The 20,730-nt window shown below is 43.2% G+C and overlaps 1 protein-coding gene and 1 long non-coding RNA gene across 9 annotated transcripts in view; one reads left to right on the plus strand and one right to left on the minus strand.

Moving 5' to 3' along the window:
* Positions 1–19,030, minus strand: part of Runx2 (RUNX family transcription factor 2) — a 236,006-nt gene extending 216,976 nt beyond the window's left edge. For all 8 annotated transcript variants that reach the window (XR_004772230.1, XR_004772231.1, XM_027387429.2 and 5 more), the window contains exons 1-3: positions 18,498–19,030; positions 8,966–9,122; positions 1,976–2,080 (exon numbers count right to left, since the gene is read on the minus strand). Coding sequence is in view for 6 of the 8 variants with exons in the window: in XM_027387429.2 (XP_027243230.1) it covers positions 1,976–2,080; positions 8,966–9,122; positions 18,498–18,893 (658 nt within the window). In the remaining 2 variants the exon portion in view is untranslated. The remainder of the gene's footprint in view (positions 1–1,975; positions 2,081–8,965; positions 9,123–18,497) is intronic.
* LOC118239616 lies at positions 16,657–17,640 on the plus strand. Its single transcript, XR_004772233.1, has 2 exons — positions 16,657–17,074; positions 17,205–17,640. It is a non-coding gene; the product is annotated as an uncharacterized LOC118239616 (long non-coding RNA).
* Positions 19,031–20,730: the final 1,700 nt, after the last annotated feature.

Below are 20,730 nucleotides of genomic sequence, written 5' to 3' on the forward strand. Positions count from 1 at the left end.
AAAAAGAAATGCTACAAGGATAGGCAGTCTTGCACTCCTAGATCTGTTTCTGCTTCCTGCCCTCCCTCAGGACTACCCAAAGCACAAACTCAGATCACACATACAGCATGCATCCTCTATTCCAAACCCCCACAGCCTTCAGGGCACTTGTCTGTCTTCACAGGCCAGTAGATCTATCAGCTAATTCATGCTGCCCCCAATCTCTTTGAAATGAGAAACTAGCATCCACATTGGAATCAGAAGTAGCTTCCCCAAAGCTGCCAGCCTGCTCACCTTTCACCATCTCTTTTAAATGGGGCCTCCCCTCTAACCACTGACTCAAGAACACCCGCCTCCACTATAAATACTTATACACACACACACACACACACACACACACACACACACACACACACACCAGCAGCTTCTCCGTGTACTGAAGAAAGCCACTGGGATGAGCAGGAACCGTGTTTCAAAGACAAATATTAGTGGTGTTGAATAAATATTAAAAGGCTATTTGCTGCCTTATGCACCAGGGAAATGGGACTGCCTCGTCAACAACTCTAGGGCTTGTCAGGGAAATAGTTGGACAATGTCTTGCCTCCAAAGGAAATCAACCCCAATTTATGGCAATCCAGAAAAGACTAGCAAAGCCCTAGCCAGCCAAGACATCTTTGTTCTGCTCTCTTCACCTGTGCTGCATGACCTCTGACCCTTGAGACTTAAGATTTGGGGGCTTCTCACACATGCCACACATGAACCAAACCATTTAATAGGACATTCCAAAACTGGACAGGGCCAGCACTGACCCAACATTAGGAATTTGGAGGAAGATGATACACATGAAAGGAGGTGCAAACAAACCTCAAAGACTGCTTTTGGGAGCAGGAAACCAACCTTTCTTGCTCAGGCAAGAAGTCAGCTTTTGTGGAGAAGACGGAGGCAGAAAGGACAGGGGCTACTGTATGAACCCATTGCTAAAAGATATGAAGCAGGAAGAGGCTTTGCTTCTCTAGACCTCCTCTCTTACTCCAGGGGAAGGAAAGAGCCCACCCTCACTGTCTGGGTGGGGGCATCATCTTAGAACTTCTATCTGCTGTCCATCCTAACCTAAGCCAAATTTAACTTCTTATAAGCAATGCCTCAGACTCTGAAATATTCAGCCAGCAAAAGGCAGAGCTGTCTATGATATTTATATCATATTATATGGCGCAGAACTCTTCACACTTCAAATGAGCTTTACTCTGTAAATGTATCTTAATGCTGCTGCCAAGCTTGCTCAAATCATGTTGGGTGGCAGGAGCATGGGGGAAGCCAGTCAGATCTGCCACAGATTCAGGAAGAGAATCAATATTGGCCCAGACAGAGTAAGTACACTACCTTCAACTGACTACTGGATAGGCAGACAAAGAAACAAACATGAACTTAAACCTAGTTAGTGTCTCTCTGTTAAAAAGGAACTATCTAGAACACTTAGTAGAAAACGACCATACAACAGTGTTGTAACAATGAACAAGTTATCATTTGCGAATAAAGTCTTTGTAATTAAGCCCTGTGCTCTTTATAAAGGGAATTGAGTGGGCGAACTAAAACGCATTCTTGGGCCATGGGAAACACACACAAATGCTTTTTGACTAAGTTTAAGATTTTTAAGTTTATAATTTCCTTCCTCAGCCTCGTGGGTCCCTTTGGCCCTGCCCACCTGGCAGGATGATGGATAAGCAGAGTTTCTTAGCTAAAAGTAACCATAATGAGTAGCTATCTGCTTGTTCCCCAAAGTTACAAAGCCTTAAGCAAATCTGTGATAAAGGTTTAGCTGTAATTTTGTTTTCTACTAACTGTAAAGTTCTATTAACAGTCCTTCCCTAAATATATATATATATATATATATATATATATATATATATTGACAGTGGTACTGACTCCTTCAGAATAAATTCTTCACAGGGTCTACACAAACTCTCTTAGCATTTTCAATAAAAAGGCAAGTACTTACTTCTTGGTTCCCGGGGGCCGTCCACTGTCACTTTAATAGCTCTGTGATAAGTGGCCACTTGGGGAGGATTTGTAAAGACTGTTATGGTCAAGGTGAAACTCTTGCCTGCAGAAGGAAGAAGGGAAAACACAGTGACTATAAATGGGTGGTATTGATGACCCTACAACAAGGTATATAGACATCCAAATTTCACTTAAGCATCTCTAACAGACCAACCAATCAGGAGTCCTTCCTCTAAGCCCGAAACCTACTTAGAACACTTCTAAGCTTGTTCCTGACCAAGATCCCAGTCTTTCCTGAGGTTCTATGCAAGAAGCCTCCAACACCCCCCTCATCCCTACCCCAATAATCTCCTGAGTAGTGAAAACAAAACTGTGGGGCCCCTTGAAGAGGCATCTCTGCTTTTCCACTTTCTCCAACATCAGGAACACAACCTTGTGTGAGGGCTGACAATTTCAGAAGTCTTTATTTAGGATCAAGTCATGACCCCTTGAGAGAACAATAGTAAATTATTATTGGTGATGTTATTTACATTGCATGGCCTTAGCATTGTATCTGCTTAAGTGAACTACTTAAGATGAAAGAAGGAAGCTGTGTGGGAATCATTTCAACGGGAGCCCGTGTCTCCTGTTCCCACCTTAACACATCCATGGTATATGATTTTATCAGGGGACAGTTTCCTCCCCCACAGCTCACACCTCCCCTAACATACACCTCATAGCTAAATCTTGAAGGAACTGCCTAAAGTTACTTTCTTTCTTTTTTTTTTTTTTTGCTAAACAGGCATGACACCTCTCGTCTCAAACATGAAGTTTTATTTTTTGAATAGATTTTCTGCAATGACATACTCCTTCTGATGCTTCAAACTGACGAGCTATAAGTGATGAATAGTGGCGTGGGGGCAGGGAAGAGTGTGGTAACAGATCTGAATGTCTGCTTTCTCCAGAAGATACTGGTCTCTGTTCTACAGGCTCACTGACAGTTGTAATCAGTTAGATTTGCAATGGTTAGTCATGTCAGATAGTCAAAACTGCAAACTGTTACAACACAGGAAAAGGTGGGCGTGAAACAGTGACTCAATAAAACATCAGCAGGCTGCACCAGGGTGCTCAGGCGTCTGCCCCTGGAGCAGATAAAAAGCTCCTTTTGTTTTGCTTTGTTTTTCGGTCAGATTTTCCCCCCTTCTACTGAAAGCTGGGAGTACTAAATCAAAACACAAATCTTAGACAATATGTAGCAATGTGAAGTTTAATGCAATCTTTTCATAGCTTAATATGGAACAGGTTATGCGCCAGGCTTAATGGAGAACAGGTCTTTGGCTGTCAAGTCTACTGAATGGCTTTTCTTTTCAAACCAGACCATGTAAGTTCCTAAAATCTGGTTAAGAAACACATCATTTGTTACTGTGTGAGGATAGTCTTATGACTCTTGACTGCTTTTCCATAGCTAAGGGGGTAAAGAGGAAAAGACAAGGCAGGAATGTGGGAGGGGATGGAATTAAGATATATTGATTAGAAATTCATTAAGTTCCAGCCACATCAACCACATTATCTCATTTAACCACCCCAGTTAGAGTCATCACCCCAACTCACAAATGAGGAACCCTTAGCCCTGAGAAGCTCAGTAATTTACCCAAGGTCATGCAATTAATAAATGAGGAAAATCAAGAAGTAAACTCAAACCTTTCTGACCTTAAAATAAATATTCTAGGGTAGAGATGTAACAGGGAGATAGAGATAAGTAACATGTATAAAGCCCTGGGTTCAATTCCCCCAAACAGAAAAGAAGGGAGAAAAGGAAAGAAGGGGCAGAGGAGGAGAAGGGAAGGAAGGGAGAAAGAGAGGGAGGAAAGGGGTGAGATGAGAGGGAGGAAAAAAGAGGAAATAAACAAGGTTTTTTTCCTATTTTACCATAGAATGTGAAAAAGAAATAGGTAGCTTGTTTCTAGGTGTGTCCCAAATAGCTCCCTGTGCCCAGGAAATAGTAAATATAATTGAATTAAAGTAATGGATGAAATTGTCTATTTTTAAGCATTACTGATGCATCACATCATATTTACTATATACAAGATATTACATGGAAATAAGCAATTTTTAATTCAGTACAGAACAGAGGATTTATTGCAAACATTAACCATTGGCCAGAAAAATAAGACAGTCAGGAGTCTAAACTAGTCCCAGAAAACTCAAAGTCAACAGAAATGGAGATCAAAAAGTTGAGTAGGAGGCCCAGATTAAGAACTCAAAACAATGGCTGAGTCTCTGGATTCAAAGTTAATTTGCATTAAGACATTTTAAAACAGCATTTTGGGTGAGATTAGTGGTCCACAGACTCGAAATTACACTTCCAATAGTGACTAGAAGACAGCATCCCTGGTGTTAATATTAATACGTCAACAATACCTGTGGTTTGCTTTTCCTTAGTATCGCTACATGACCTGCTAGTGAAAATGTCTATGAACATATAGTGACTGGTTTGGGAGGGGGTTCTATTTTGAACCTTTTACAGCCTTCTTGGACACCTTCACAGCCTAACTTTGCTCCTTTCAAAGTCAGAAAAGCACACTTCATATAGAAACTGAACCTGATAGGAAATCCACCCTTCAAGCCAATAGCATCAAAATCCCCAGAGATGAACCCGTCCTCCCCTTTAAAAGCTTCACTCGGGCTGGAGCGTTGGCCCAGTGGTTAAGAGCACTTGTCGCTCTTGCAAAGGACCTGGGTTCGATTGCCAGAAGCCACATGGAGGTTCACCACTTCCTTAGGCACCAGGCAAGCATGTGGTGCACAGACACACATGCAGTTAAAGCACTCATGCACACGAAATAAAACAAGTATAAAAAATATTAGTGAAAAAATTAAAATCTTACAAAAAAGAAAAAGCCAAACCTCCTTTAAAAAGAGGTAGGGTTGCAGGAGAAGTTGTCGTCTTCCAGAATTGACTCCCAAGGCTCAAACCGTGCTTTTATAATAAAAGCAAAGGCAGAAAATCCTCTTTGTGTTTCTGATTAGCCCCTGCTTGCAGTGTGGAAGAAACTTCCAGAAACTCTGACCTGACTCACTAATTAGTTCATCTTATAATAATGCATTTCCTGAGTCAAATGTTTATGTGGGCATTTGTGATTTCCTTAACTTAAAACAAAAAGTTTTCCAAATTCCACTTTCTAAAGCCATCAGTGGCACATGAATCCAGGGTTACAACTTTTTACATAATTTTATGTGCATGGGTGTTTTGCCTGCAGGTATGTCTGTCCACCACGTGCATGCCTGATGCCATTGGAGGTTAAAAGAGGGCATTGGCTCCCCCTGGAAGCAGAGTGACAGACGGTTGTGAATGGCAGGTGGGTACTAGGAATTAAACCCACACTGGTCCTTGAAGAGCAACAAGTGCTCTTAGCTACAGAGTCATCTCTCCAGCCCGCAGGATTACATTCTTAACAGTGGCCCCAAGGGCTGTGGTGGAGAGGTTCCATCTATAGGTGATCCACTAATACAAGACTAGTGATGCTATTTAAAACAAATCGTACTTGGGCTGGGAAGGTGGCTCAGTGAATAAAAAAGGCCTGAATTCAGATTCTCAGCATCCATGTTAAAAAGAAAACAAGCATGGTGGCATGTGCCCCAGCACTGGAGGGTAAAGTACAAGAGGACCATGGGATACAGAGCCAGCTGATCTAGTTGACACAGTGAGCTGCATGAGAGACCATGTCTGGACAAAGGAGTGGGAAAGAGACTGAACAAGCTATCTGAGCAACAATCTCTGACCTCCACAGGCACAGGTACCAAGCACACACGTGTGCAAACATATTCATCACCCCCTGACACACAGAATCCAAATCCTACTTCGGCAAGGTTTCATCCACCGTTTCATCTAGGAACTAGTCCTGCAACACTGCCCAAGGTCATATCATTTCTTGGATACATAGAGGGACTGTCACTGAAAGACAATTCCAGCTTAGCCTTAGAGACTGCCGGAAGAGCCAGACTGTGGATAGGATTTAGTCCTACAATGACAAAACACCACAATCTGTGCGTTGTAAATGCTTTAAAGGGCTTGTAAATTAAAAGCAGCACGCACACCAAAGAAGAAGGACAAGGAAGAGGGGGAGGGGGAGGGGAGGAGGAGGAGGAAGAGGAGGAGGAGGAGGAGGAGGAATGGTCAAAGTCAGTTTACACACTTCTGTGTAAAGTGTTAAGGAGAAAGGGGAAGAGACAATTAAAAACATAACTTCTTGCAAGTTTCTCGGATGCTGAATGTATCTCCAGCATTCTTGAGTGCTGAGTCCAGCAAGGATCTAGGAAGCAAAAGCGAATGGAAACATGGATGCTTTGCAAAGCTAAGGCCCACTTTTCAGTTTCAGTGAGTCTAGGTTTCCACAAGTGAAAAGGTCAAAAGATACGCAATATTTATGGAACTTGGTTTTTGTTTTGTTTTTCTTTTCTTTTAAACACCATCGACGACACATTTCGTGAAGTTTCAAGAGAAAATCCATCATCATCAGACAAAGCCTGCAGCGAAGACTTAGCAACAGAGACGAAGGTGTGTGAGAATCAAAGAGGAAGCTGGGGACGGTCTTGTAAAAAGCAGGTCAGGCTTGAGGGTTTCCTGCCGCTGAAAACCTGACTCATTTTCATCGAGAGCCGGCTCTTACTGATGCACTCTGGCTTTTTCTCTCTCTCTCTCGCCATTTTAGCTTAATCGTATTGCTTCCTCTCATTCAAAGTAACATACTAATATAAAATCTATTATTAGTGATAAATCAATTTCTCTCTCTCTCTTTCTCTCCACCCACTCCCCCCCCAACCCCAAGTCTCGAAGACAAGTCTGGACCAATTTCTCCATCCTGCCTCTGGCAGCAGACTGGAGCACTTCAGATCCTCCACCTCGTCCCAGCTGCTTCAAAGGAAAAATCCTACTTTCTTCAGTTAAGATCATAAGAAATATAGGGGGAGGGGGTCAGCTCTGTTTGGACATAATTACACTTCATCAAAAGAGGCTTCCTTCATCTTCCATGCGTGAAAAGTCTGCAAGCAGTTAAGTCTGTCTTTTTTTTTTAATATAAAAATTGCTATTTGGGAAACCAGCCAAAACTCAGAAAGCCAATATAGTAAAACAGCGCACACCCTTTGTTTCCTTTTGAAGTTTCTTAAATAAATATGTTGAGGGTTTACAAAGTACACTATCACTCCGCCATAGTTTCTAGTCAAATTGATCAGAAAAAAGGGTGATTTAGCATCTATATAACACAAAAGTGCAACAAATGAAAACACAAGTTTGGATCTGTAAAATAAAATTGAGAGTAGCAGCCCATCCTTTAAAATATTAAAATTCACTGCTCTGGTCACAGTAACATAAGAAGAAAGATGCAATTTAGAGGATCCAGGAACACCATCATGTTTGCAGTTAGAGCATACAGGTACTTTATTACCTTTACTTCTTGTTTTCAGGAAGAAAAGGGAGAAACTTAACTCTATTGTGACTCTGCAACAGTAACTAAGAAACAAACGAAAACACAAAGAGAGTAGAGGAAAGAATGAATGAATGACTGAGCACACACATACCCCAACCCTGATTAGTCGCTAGAGATAAGCTGTGTCTTCTCGTCCTTCTAATGAAGGAGTACAGAGCCTGCTACAGACAAAAACCCTTTAGTGTGGTCTTCTCAGAGGCTCTGCACCTCGTTTTGGTTCAAATCTTTCAGTGACAGCATCTCATTAGCATGCATTCTTTTTTTATTTTTTTCTTCAGTTAAAAAGTACAGTTTCTTGGCCCCATTCCTAGAAAGTAACTAAAACTACTCATCGGAAACAGTCTTGCTTAAATTTCCCTTATCAAGTTTTTACAATGGTAATAATTTGACATATGACCCCAAACTAGAGAGTAATTATTAGACATGGTTTAGAATGGGTGTTTCTCATTTCCTGATTCAAACCTGGGCTGCAGTGAATACACACACAGGGTTCACGGTTTCACTTCACCTCAGTTCTAAAGTGCTTCTACTTTTTTTCTCTTCTTAGTGTAATACTTAAAATGGAAGTATTAGAGCCAATATACTGAATGAACATAATACTTCCGACAGGTGAATAACCAGTAGCAGTCTCTCCAGAGAATAAGTAAATAAAAAACAAAATATTGATTTCCTCAGAGACTCCATCAAAATAGAACTCCACTTCCAAAGCAGGGGTGAAATCCTTAAAAGGCATACTTCCTGTTCTGTGACTCCTCTAACTGTTCCTAGTATCTTAATGTGAATTCAGAGGACTGAAGACCCGAAACACTGTGGAGCCAATGAGATCCTGACCAGCTGTGTAGGTAATTTTATAGTCGTTCTAACATAAGTATTTCACTTATTCAAATGAAAAGCCTTGAGCCAGGCTTGGCGGCTTTTAACCCATTACTCTAGAAGATGAAGCAGGCAGATCTCTGTGAGTTTGAAGCCAGCCTGGTATACATAGCAGATCCCAGGCCAGCCAGGGTTACATAGTAAGAATTATATATATATATATATATATATATATATATATATATATAATGATTTTTTAAAGATTCTTATTACAAGGCTAATTGAAATCATTCAGAAGTGACATCGCTAAGGAAAGCAACACTCTAGCTGTCCCCATTTCAACTCAGAGTAAAGCTGGTACTGTAGGAAATCTTTCCACTGCAATCACTTTCCTTTCCCCATTGCCTTTCAGTCTACTCAAGTCATATGACTCCTCATAATTCAGAACTTGATGCTCCAAACATTCTTTTCCCTACTGTACACACTAACCCCCACGAAATTAGGAGCAAGTTCTTCTGAAAACATGGTTTGACTCTTCAATATCATAAAACAAATGAAAAAGGCCTAAATACTCAGGGAAACACTCAAGGGCATCTGGATTTATTTAAACAACGCCTCTGTGGTTCTGTTTCAGTAAAAAGATGCTGAGCTGCATACAGACAAGTCCACACTGCATCCATGATCAGAACTAAAAACCAGAGACCTACCTCGTCCACTCCGGCCCACGAACCTCAGATCATTGAACCTTGCTACTTGGTTCTTCATAACAGCAGAGGCATTCCGGAGCTCAGCTGAATAATTCTCATCGTTCCCTGCCATGACAGTAACCACAGTCCCATCTGGTACCTCTCCGAGGGCTACCACCTACATAAAACAGGAAACACAGAAGGAACAGTGGCGCATCAGGAACACTTAAGAACTGAGAGCACACACTTACTGTAAATGATGTCTTATCAGGACCCAGTGGTCCTGTGGTCCAGTGATGGCAGACCAGAAGGGAAGCATCTGGTATTTGGGCTATGACACCACTTCAAACACACTGATGTTTCAGCATCCACCCAATTTGAAAGCAAGCTAAATTTTCCTTTATTTAGTATACAATTCTTCACAAAATATATGCACATTTTTATTAAATCCCCATGCTAGACTGTCTGCGGGAATTATAGTTCAGACAGAAAGCTGATGCCCCATCTGCATTATTATACCATACATATTAAGGTGTCAACTGTCTACAGCCCCCAGAGCTCCAAGGTGTGGTCCCAAGTCAGATCTTAAGCTAAAGACAGAAGAGTAGTTAGGAGTTCCAGAGACAGCTCGGTGGGTAAAGTGCTTTCTTTGGAAGCATGAGGACTCAAGTTCAGATCCTCAGCACCCATGCAAAAGTTGGGGGAAGGCAACCTGTATGTGCAATCACTGCTAGAAGGTAGAAAACAGGCCATCTTAGGGGGCTTGCCAGCCAGCCATCTTAGCCTAATTTGCAAGCTCCAGGCTCCATGAGAGGCCCTATCCCAAAACCTGAGGGGCGGGGGGCAGAAAGAGATGGCTCCCCAGATTAAAGACTTTCTACAAAGTTTAACTTGAGTTCCATTCCTGGAATATACAAGATAAGAGAGAAAGTGCTGGCCAGTTGTCCTCTGGCCTCCAAACGCTCATGCATGTATGTGTGCGCATACAGACATACATAAATGTAATTTACAAACCAGGTAGAGAGCAATTGAGGAAGATACGCCATGTCAACCTCTGGCCTTCATATGCACTCTTGACAGCACGTGGTCACACTCATATACAAAGTACCTGATTAGCTCTGTGGAAAAGGACTTTTCAGGTGAAGCTCCTAGTTCCTGGCTAAAACACTGGATACAGAGCAGGTGGGTGGTGGGTATCTTACAATTCATCTCCCTACATAGGGGCTAAATGGTTATTTTTTAATGACACTGTGAATACTTGCTGTATACCTTCTCTGCTGTGGGGCCCAGGGAGATAGTCAAAGCTATCAGACAAATAAAGTCTAGATACCGAGTAAAGGCCACATAAGGCAGAAAATGATCGTGACAAACATGTCGTACAATTGAGATGTATAGCCTGGGGAGACAGCTTGGCTGAGAAAGTGGTTGCCTTGCAGGCATGTGGCCCAGAGTCTGATCCCTAGAGGAAACATAAAAACCAGGTGTTGTGGCATATGCTTGTAATCCCAACACTGGGGATGCAATCAAAAAAGGAAGATTAGGGCACATCAGCCATCCTACCCCAAACAAGAAGTTCTAGGACCCACAGAGTCACAGAAAAAGCCAAAAATAAAAAATAAAAGCTCAAAAAGAAAGACACCTCCAAATGCATACACATGCATTGCACCCAAACATAAATAAGCACACACCCACACCCACAACCCCATTTTATTTTGACTGCCATGTTGGAATGACACATTTGTCCCCATGGTCTTCAACAGTTCATCTGAAGCTTATTGATTCAGGCAAGATACAGGATAACCTGGCTCTGAGGCATATTAGGAGGTGTTTGATGGGTATTTTGTTTTAAATAGGAGCCAGAAAGATGGCTCAGCAGGTAAAATACAGGATAACACACAGTCAGAATCACTTCATCCTAGGCTTGCTGTGTGCCTCGGGTTAGCATGGAACCTTGGTGAGACAATGCTGGCCAAGGAAACTTCCCTGTCATATATAAAGCATTCTGTTCTCAATCCACTACCAAGACCCTGCTCCTCAGTGACCACCCCTTCTTCTCCAGTAACTCCCAGGATCCTCTGCACAGCCTATTTCCCTTTCCACACCTAGTGTAGAGAAATCTTGTGCTAACTTGGTGAGGGTTCCAGCTACAATGGCCATTCTGACAAGGCACCCCTATAGATCTGTCTATCTATTTTTTCCCACTTCTTTGCTCTCATTTATCAAAAATTCCATACAACAAAATAGTTATTCCATAACATATTGGGTTTGTATCCTCTTTAAAGTGTATTTCCGGTCCAATGATAAGCAGGTACTATATTTTAGGACTGAATTGTTCCTGTCTATGATAGCCTCTCTCCCAGCCAGGAAAACAGTCAAATAAAATAAAACCTTGTCAAGATTTTTGCCACTTTTACTTGACTCTTAGGCTGTTCCTCAGTTTCTTCAGCTTTGTACCTTGTTGAGTTCAAAATCAAAAAGCTTAAACTGTAGGACTCACATTCCCAGTGTCCCGCTGTGTCTAGTTACCTCATTCTTGCAACATATAAATTGATGGTTAAAACCTCTTTTTATGAAATTAGCACAACATTTAAAGAATGGCCTTCATTTCATCTGGTTTGTTTACATACCCCAATTCCTAAAACAGTACCTAGCATATTAGGAGTTGTTTGATAGGTATTTTTTTTTTAATAGAAGCCAGAAAGATGGCTCAGCAGGAGAAGTGCTTGCTATGCAAGCATGGGAGCTGATTTCAAATACTCAGAGCCCACATAAAGGCCAGATACAAAAAGATGCATGGCTGACATATGTAATGCCAGCACCCTTACTGGGAGCTGGGGTGAACAGAAACTTATGAGTCATTTAACCTGATACACAGCAGCAAACAGCGAAGAGACTGACTCAAACAACATAGGAGACAAGGACCAATATCTTGAGTTGTCCTCTAACCACCACATGCATGCCATGGCACTCCATAGTCTCACACAGGAATTTGTGCACTCATGTGTGCACACACATGTGTGTGCATGTGTATGTGCATGGGTCTATGAAACAAGTAAATGAAAGAGTTCCATAAAAAGCACTGTTCTCAGCAGCCAACAGCTTGTGGGCTACCAGCTAAAATGCTGAGAGAACCAGTTATAGGATGAGTCAGCATCTCTCAGCAGCAGCCCAGTGTCCTTGGTGCAGACCAGTATTGCCTGGAGTACATAGCCATTCTCAACTAGACAAGTCTGCGGGGTCAAAAGCAAATCCCTTGAGAACAAGACTTCCTCTCTGTCACCTTGGTCTAGCAACTCGGGTGGGGCTGGGGGGTGGTTACTAAAACAAGTGCTATGCTCCTGAAGGTAAAGTGTTTCTCCGAAGCCAAAACTGCACATTTGAAAATACAGAAATAATTGAGTATGTCTACCATTATTCATCTGAATATTAAGACATTTTATACATTCAACAGATTGTATCTTAACACCTGCTGCCTGCTTTTCTCTCAAAATAAATATTAATAAAGGTGAGAGAAAAGTATACTATTTTAGAAGAGACTACATGCACTAAAAAACAAGAGATCACTTTTTCCTCTACTCTTCCTACATACCTACTGTGACCCTTATGCCAATCATTTCCTCTCTGAGAACCATGGTTTTCTAATATAAATTGAAAGTATTTTTTTTTAATCCTGTGAAATGTATAAGATGCCACATAAGCCCAGAGTGTCACTATAGTGATCTTGTATTTGGTATGATAAGGAGAGTGTCAATTCCATGTCTGCTACCTGCTAAATACAAGCTTTTAGTGGCAAACATTCTTTAAGACTGCCACTGAATACATGATTCTTCACTTTATGGCCTCGAATGTGCAGCAGTTTTGTTGAAAGAGAAAGGATGACCCCTTGCCGGTTTCATTCCAACCATGTAGTGTTTCAGAAAATAATAATAATAAAGAAATCTGCCTCAATTTAAAGGTTTTTCAGGAGCGTGGATCATTATTATTTTGCTACATATTTTTAACATAATGAACTTTATTTTAAGTTAGAAAAGAATGAAAATTGATTCAAAAAGGGAAAATTTGAAAGAAAAGATTCCTGGGAATGAAATATATAAGTCCACTTTACTAAAGCAACATAATAATGCTTGTATTAAATATGGGTATGCTCTACATATCATATTTAGCAAAACATATGGAAAATCACAAGCTGTGTGTACCTTCTATGAGGCTTAGAACTGGGTCTGGAGAATATGCCAACACAGTGACAATCTTTCTGTTAAGGCTAACCTCTAGTCCAATGACTAAAATATAGTATATTTTCTGCTATTCATCCTATCAGGCCAGACTGACCAATGTTTGTTCTGAGGAGGGGGTAGCACATGACTTGGGGGGGAGTACTGTACTTAACTTCATATCACTCAGAAGTATAATTACATGTTTGAGACTTTTTAAAGTAGATGTCTGAAACTTAAAAGTTTTCCTTTGAATTTTCTCAACCATGTTTATCTAAAAGAAAACCAAAGAATGAAGCAATTTTTACACATTTCATGTGTACCAAACCCAAGCCATGGGAAAAAAAAAAACATTTTAAGCGGTAAAAAGAACAATTAAAAAAAAAAAAACATTCTTTAACTGGTTAGGCAGAAGCATGAACAGAGTATTTTTCCTATGCTATCCAACACGAAGTACTGTTCTGCACAGAACAAATCGTGATGAAATCATAATAATTACATTTCTAGGTGTTCTTAAAATATAACAATTACAAAGTCAAGAAAAGCATGAGAAAGAGAGAAGTCACTTTCTGTTCTAGCATTCCAGAATTGAGAAAGAATTTCCTTTATTTAGCGCACCCACTGTAACCAGTACTTAAACCACGCAATATGCAGCTGGTGCAAAATGAAGTTAAAGAGTATTTCACTCTAGGGATGTTGAAATTTTGTCTGAGACCCATTTTGACTAAATCTGTGCCTCATGCTGAATGAGGAGCGATAGCGAGTGAATTTAACTTAGACCCCTAGCCCTATGGTCTCACCATACTGGGAGTTTAAAATTGTCCATGACATTCCCATGGACAGCAGTTTTTAGTCTAAGCTGATCAATTACCCTGACAGGTTAACATTATTTTGGCATATTGCACATGTAGTAAAATGAAATATAATTATTTCTGAGACAGAATCTGATCATATCTTTCTTTGTAATGAAGAGAGGGGCAACTCAATAATTGAAAGAAATGAAAACAAAAGAAAACGGTATCCTTTTTAAAGTAAACTATAGAAACATTTCAATAAATACTACAATGTGGCGTTAGAACTTAATACATGAAGGCATCTTCAACTCACTTGAAAAAAATTGAATTCTAAAAGAAAAATAAATACAATATATCACCTCAAAAATTTAAATATATGCCCAACAAAAAATGGTGATTTTTTTCAGTTTTAGTTAGCAATCCATGTGCCATGAATCACATGGCTTAGATCATCTAACAGTGAATATTCTGGAACTCTGAAAATATACATGCCATGATGCCAAAGGAGAAAATACAAAGAAGGATGCTTACTATACCTTTCCTCAAATATAAGTTTCCTAAAGTTTAAAAAAGTATGTATGTTCTATCTAAAATTTATTCTAACTTACTAATAAGTTATATATATATATATGTATATATATATATGTTCACACACACACATATATATCATATATATATGTTCAGTCCCACAATATTTACCTTTAAATGATTTTTACAAAAAATGTGTCCTGTCTTCATACAACCTGATGTACTATGATTGACAGTTTGTATTGGGCTTAATAAGGGTTTGACAAGCTCAATGATATCATCCCTTATTAAGCTACAATTAGATTTTTTTAAAGACAAACAAAATCTAATGATTAAATGCTTAAGAAACATATAACTCGATAACACCAACTATGTAAAAGTTGCAAACTTGCTTTTAAAGAAAGAAAAATGCCCAATAATGTCAACAAATCCATCTCAAATAGAAATTGCACCATCATTTGGAAACTCTTTTCATCAACACTGAAAGATGTTATTAAAAAATAGAACATTAACTATGAGCACTTGATCATTAAATTTAAATGTTTTCTTCTATAACATTACTAGAAAAAAAAAGTGGTATCAGTGAATATAGATGTTCTCTAACTTAAAACAGTGATATGGGCCTATACTACTTCAAGTTTTAAGATATACATCTGGATGTCAGCATAGTGCTTCAGCTTGAAGCTATTTAAGGCAACTTAGTTATGAACAGCAGGCTTCACATTGGAGATGCTGACAGGCCCCTGACTCAAAGGGCGCTACTGGATGCAGGGTTGACACATTCTAGCCACTCTGTCTACCAGACAAACCATCAGCTACTGAGCTGAATTTGCAAATTGCTTCGTCCTGTCACTAAAATCATCCGTGACAGAAAGGGCCTAGCATCCTCGAATAGGAGGCCTAAACTATTTTAGGGTTTTAGTGAGATACACCTGAAAGAAATGTTAAAAATATTTATTTCCATTTCCTTCACACCTGGAAGGACTGGCTATTTCAAAACTGCGTAACTTTGGTAAAAGTACAATGGTGACAATTAACTTTGCATGAAAGCCACTAGCTGTTTTGTTTTGTTTTGTTACATGCTGAATATAAATTAAGTAAGGACTTTTTTAAAATCCCCAAATTATATTACATGAACAATACCAATAGATTCTGTACTTTTTAATATAATCCATTGTCAATATCATGTCAAAGCACTATTTAAGTTACCAGATAGCAAAACAGTTTACTGAATTCATTTCTAGTTGATTGTAGTCAACTTTGTGTTCACAAACCTAAAGTACAGGCTCAATAAATATTGTATTAATTGGAACACTAGATTTCTCAACAATTGTGTTCTCTCAGTCAGGAGTTGGGTGGGGGGAGGTTTAAGGGCATTTACCTCTCTGGTTTTTACCAATACTATAATTCATTTTGTACATAGCTCTGGATATGATAGCCAAATTGCTGTCACCACGTTTGAAACGGGGACTTCTTCATATTATTTCTTCACTGCAGATGTATTTCATTATGCTGAGAGAATTTAAGAAGTCTGCTGTGCTCATGCATTTATTCCCAATGTAAGTTATTTTTTTAGAGACTGTTATTATATCATTGAGATGAAAATCATAAAAGTCACTGTCAAATTTTGAACCTCCAGATATCCATATTTTCTTTTTAAGCAGAGAGACAAAATTGTTAGGAGTAAGCCTCAACTCTCACCCACTTTTTGAATGTGGGCAGAACACTGAGTCAAGCCCTAGGATAATGCAATTTATTACAAATTTAAATATTACAATATGCACTATGTTATCAATGGTCTGTTTACCAGTTAAAATAAAAAAAAATTCACTGTGTAATTAGAATGCTTAGCAACAAAGAAATTCGTTTCCAAAGAGTTTTAGAAACTAGTTAGAAAATCCAGGTCTGTAATCCAAGACAAGTTCAAAATGAATTGCAATTCATCTTTATACCCCAATCCTTTCCTTGCAGAATACTTGTGCTCAATATCAATTCAGCATTTAAAATGAACAATTCAAGATAGTTATATCCTAAGCACACTCACACCAGAAGGTGCATACAACACCAGACAGTGAATTAATAAAGTTAAATCTTTACACTTTAATGCATGGCCTTGCATAGACAAAAATAGCTACTGATTTGTAACTTCCACTATTTTCATTTAGGTTTGGAAAAAGATTTTTGCTTGTTTTTGTTGTTGTTGTTAAAAAAAAATGTCTACCATCACAGAGACTGCTTAGAAAATTCTGGGCCCTTGGCTGATAAACATTGTAAAAAATACCTCTCATATGGAAATATCATTTCCTACAATTTCACCTATATCTGACCTCTTCGCATTACAAAGAAAGCATTAATCTACAAAATGGATGCTCTCAAAAAGGAGAAATGTGATGTATGTGTGCGCGCGCGCGCCTGTGTGTTTAAGGAGCTCTACTTGATCCAACTACAAAATGAAACTTTGGATAGAAAGCAACACACACCTCTTCAATAAGAACCATTCAGATTCCTGTTCAGATAGAAGACCTAAAGAGATAGCTAACTGCTCCAATTGACCTGGGCTCTTTCTGCCACCCCACCCACACATGGAATCTGAATTGGTGCGTGGGGTACCGGTGACCAACAACTGGGAAATGCAAGGGGCCCGTGGGAGTTTGGCACCAGAGTTTTGGATGAAGGAACTGGCACAATCACCCCCGTATTTCTCCCCCCACCTTTCTTTCTTTCAAGATCATACTTAACCTGCTCTCCACGGATGGTAGGTCCCAGGCCCACCCACTAGAGCTGGAGGTGCCTTTGGATCCATCTACCTGGCTGGCTCGCCCTCTCCATCCCTAACATCTAGATCAGCCAAAATGGACAGCCATCAACCCAGCACAGTTGGCGTGGGGGTGCTCCACGCCAATGCCACCTTCCCGGGTGGCTCCGGGAACCCCAGACTACACTGTAGAGGCTAGGGATCCAAACACCTTCAACCTGCTGGCGGCTGCCCATGACTCCCACCGCTGCCGGTATTGGCAAGCTAATGGACTCCAGCGGAGGAGGCCGCAGGGAGGCACCTTGGCGCCCAGACCGCCGGCGGGAGACACCCACCGCCCTTCCCAAGCAGACGGGACTTCTGGGGGTTCCGGGTCTTTCAAGGCAATAAAGCAAATCTACGAATTTTCACCTCCTGTTTTCATTCTGACCAGCCAAAATTGTTCCACTAGTTTCCCTCTTCCTCCCAGGCAGAGCAAAGCGGGAGAAAGCAGCCTAATCTCTGATCCCCTTCCCAGACGCTCAGTCCTGCACTCGGGGACCTAGCGCCCTGAACCCTGCAGCTGTCGGGCCTCGATAAAAGCGGGGACCCCGGCGACCGGGCATTCCTCCGGGTAACGGGAACCGGAGCCCGCCAAGGAGAGTTCCAATGCCCCTGTCCGTCCCCGCTGCCCCCCATCCCCAAATTTACTGAGAGCACCCTCAACCCTCTTGCCAGGGTTGGCACCTCATCCTGCCCCAGGCGCAAGCATCCTCCGGCGCCGCCACCCCGCGGGCACTCAGCCGAAGCTCGGGAGCTGTGGGGACTGCCAAGTGGCACCCAATCCGGGAAGGGGACGCCTAGCCTGGAGTAGCGGCCTGCGGCTATAGGGCAGGCGGGAAGGAGAGCACGGAATCCTGAAGAGAGAAGGCCGGGACTCCCGGGAGAAGAGTGGGGATCCACGCCACGGAGGAAGGGGGCGGGGTGGAGCTAGCCGCTGGAGGCTCACAGTGGGCACCTTGGGGCGTCTGGGGACAAGGGGTCCTAGCAGGGGAATGGGTGAGAACAGTGGTTGGGAGACACGAGGGATGAACAAGCAAGGGAACCTAGGCTGGGTGGTAGTGGGCACAGGTGAGACGGGGATCTGCTCGCTGTGACCGCTGCTGCTGCGTGGTATGTAGACCATGGCTCCTTGGTCCTGAGTCTGGGACAACCATGGGCACCGAGACCACTGCCGGCAGGTTCCACGGAGCGCGGCTGGGGGCTAGGGGTGGCCCGTCTCTTACCTTGAAGGCCACAGGCAGGGTCTTGTTGCAACGCCAGTGCGACGGCAGCACGGAGCACAGGAAGTTGGGGCTGTCGGTGCGGACCAGCTCGGCCGGGTGGTCGGCGATGATCTCCACCATGGTGCGGTTGTCGTGCGGCGGCCTCAACCGGGGCACTGCCGCCGCTGCGCGCCGCTGCGCTGCTGCCCGCCGCCGCCGCGCCGCCGCCTCCTGCTGCTGCTGCTGCTGCTGTTGCTGCTGCTGCTGCTGCTGTTGCTGCTGCTGTTGCTGCTGCTGCTGCTGTTGCTGCTGCTGCGCAGCCACCACCGGGCTCACGTCGCTCATCTTGCCGGGCTGCAGGCTGCTGGAGGGGGGGCTGAAGCGCCGGCTGGTGCTCGGATCTACGGGAATACGCATCACAACAGCCACAAGTTAGCGAAGTGGCCGGGGGAGGGGGAGGAGGGTGGAAATGGGGGGCGAGGAGGAGGAAATTGAGGGGGTGGAGGCGAGACGGGGGGGAAAGAGGATGGAGGTGACGGGTCTGAGGAGGTGAGAAATCAAGTTCGAGGAAGCCGACTGCCGGGCGGAGTCTGATTGGGGGCCGGCGGCCGGCGACTAGGCACAGTCGGGTCGGCGGGTGGGGACACCCGGAGGCACAGATCTCCGCCCGGGAGGCTTGGGAGCCCTGGCGGTGGCAGCTGTGCGAGGGGAGCGGGGGCGTGTTTGGCCCAGCCGAGGCAAGGGACTTGAAGTTAGCAGCTTGCAGTGGGGGCCCCTTGAGGCACAGCGTCCTGGGTGCACTGGCGCCCCCCTCCCTGTTTCAGTTCTGTAGTGGAGCCTGGCAGGTTCAGCAATCCATCTCCGCGGTCCTTGCAGCCCCGCGCCGCCCGCCACCGCCAAGCGGAGCGCGGCTGCCCCGCTTCTGGCGCCGCCGCCTGCCCACGCCTCCTCCTCCTCCTCCTTCTCCTCCGAGGCCGCTGCGCGCTCCCCGCGCCGGCTGCGCGCTCTGAGTCCTCCCGCCGCCGCTCCTTCCTCTCCCGGCTTCTCCTCTCGCCCTCTCACTCGCCGCCTCCTCGCAGCCACGTCCCTCCTTCTCTTTGCAAAGTGCTCCTGGCCTGCTAGCGCTTGCTTCAAGGTGCCGGGAGGTAAGTGGGGGGCAGCGGATCTCGGGGCGACAGATCTGGAGCCTGCGGATCGCAGCCGCTGCCGCCGCCCGCCGGCCACGAGAAGCGCCCGCACGCTGCGCTCGGCTGCTGAAGCTGGAGGGAGGCGGTCCCCGCCTAGGGCATCGGTCGGTGCCTGCTCCTTCGGCTTCCCCCGCACCCCCAGGACCAGAAACCCCTTCTTGATCTGACCACGCTGAAACTGAGAAGCCAAAGAGCCTCAGGCTGATCCTGCTGTTGTTATTTTTCGTTGTAACTTCAAAAGAGGAGGAAAGAAAATTCTCGAGTCCCCTTCGTTGACGTCTGGACACTCTTCACCCTCCCCCACCACTCCACCCCACCCTACCTCGGCTGGGAGGGGGCAGGTTTTTACAGGATTCGGGGTTGTTTTTCCCCCCTTAGGTGACACCAAAAAATGGGCGATAGGAGGGCTTGTCAAAATAGTTCTAGAAACTTGAGAGGACGCCTGGACACTTTTTTCTTATATATTCATTCTTGTCATTCCTGGAGAATAAGGATGAATTGCTTTTTTTTAAGAACTGAAAAAAATGACAGCTTGGTAACTAAAATAAGTTGTAAGTTGCATAAAACGCTTACTGAGAGGGGCAAAAATAAGTAAATAAAGAGCGGTTAACTGTAAATTTTCAATCTTTTATTAAGCCTAGTCTTCGGCTCAGACTAAGTCTAGTGTCTTGACGTTCTTCTCACCACTCCCCCCTGGGGGATTAAAAATAAAAATAAAAATGCTTCAGTGATTATTTATTTATGTATTTGTTTCCTGGCATGTTTTTTAAAAGGCAATTTTGGAATCCCCAAAAGTTTGTGGTCGAGAGATGAAGGAGTGCGGGGGGTGGGGGGAAGCGGCGGTTTTTACCTAAAAAGTGGTTTTTGGAGGCTGGGATTTCTAATGATTAGGTTTTTGTGGTTTCTATAGACACGACTCAAGCTAAGGCGATCATTAAGCTGATGGGAGACAGAAGCACGTGGGTGTCTCCGACCAGCCTCAATTTCTGAGCCTTCAAAAACAAATCAAACAATGTGCGGCGCCCACAGAAGCCGGGAAATCCGCTGGAGGCTGCTACACCCCCAGA

Source organism: Cricetulus griseus (genome assembly GCF_003668045.3).
Source record: "Cricetulus griseus strain 17A/GY chromosome 1 unlocalized genomic scaffold, alternate assembly CriGri-PICRH-1.0 chr1_1, whole genome shotgun sequence".
NCBI lineage: Eukaryota > Metazoa > Chordata > Mammalia > Rodentia > Cricetidae > Cricetulus > Cricetulus griseus.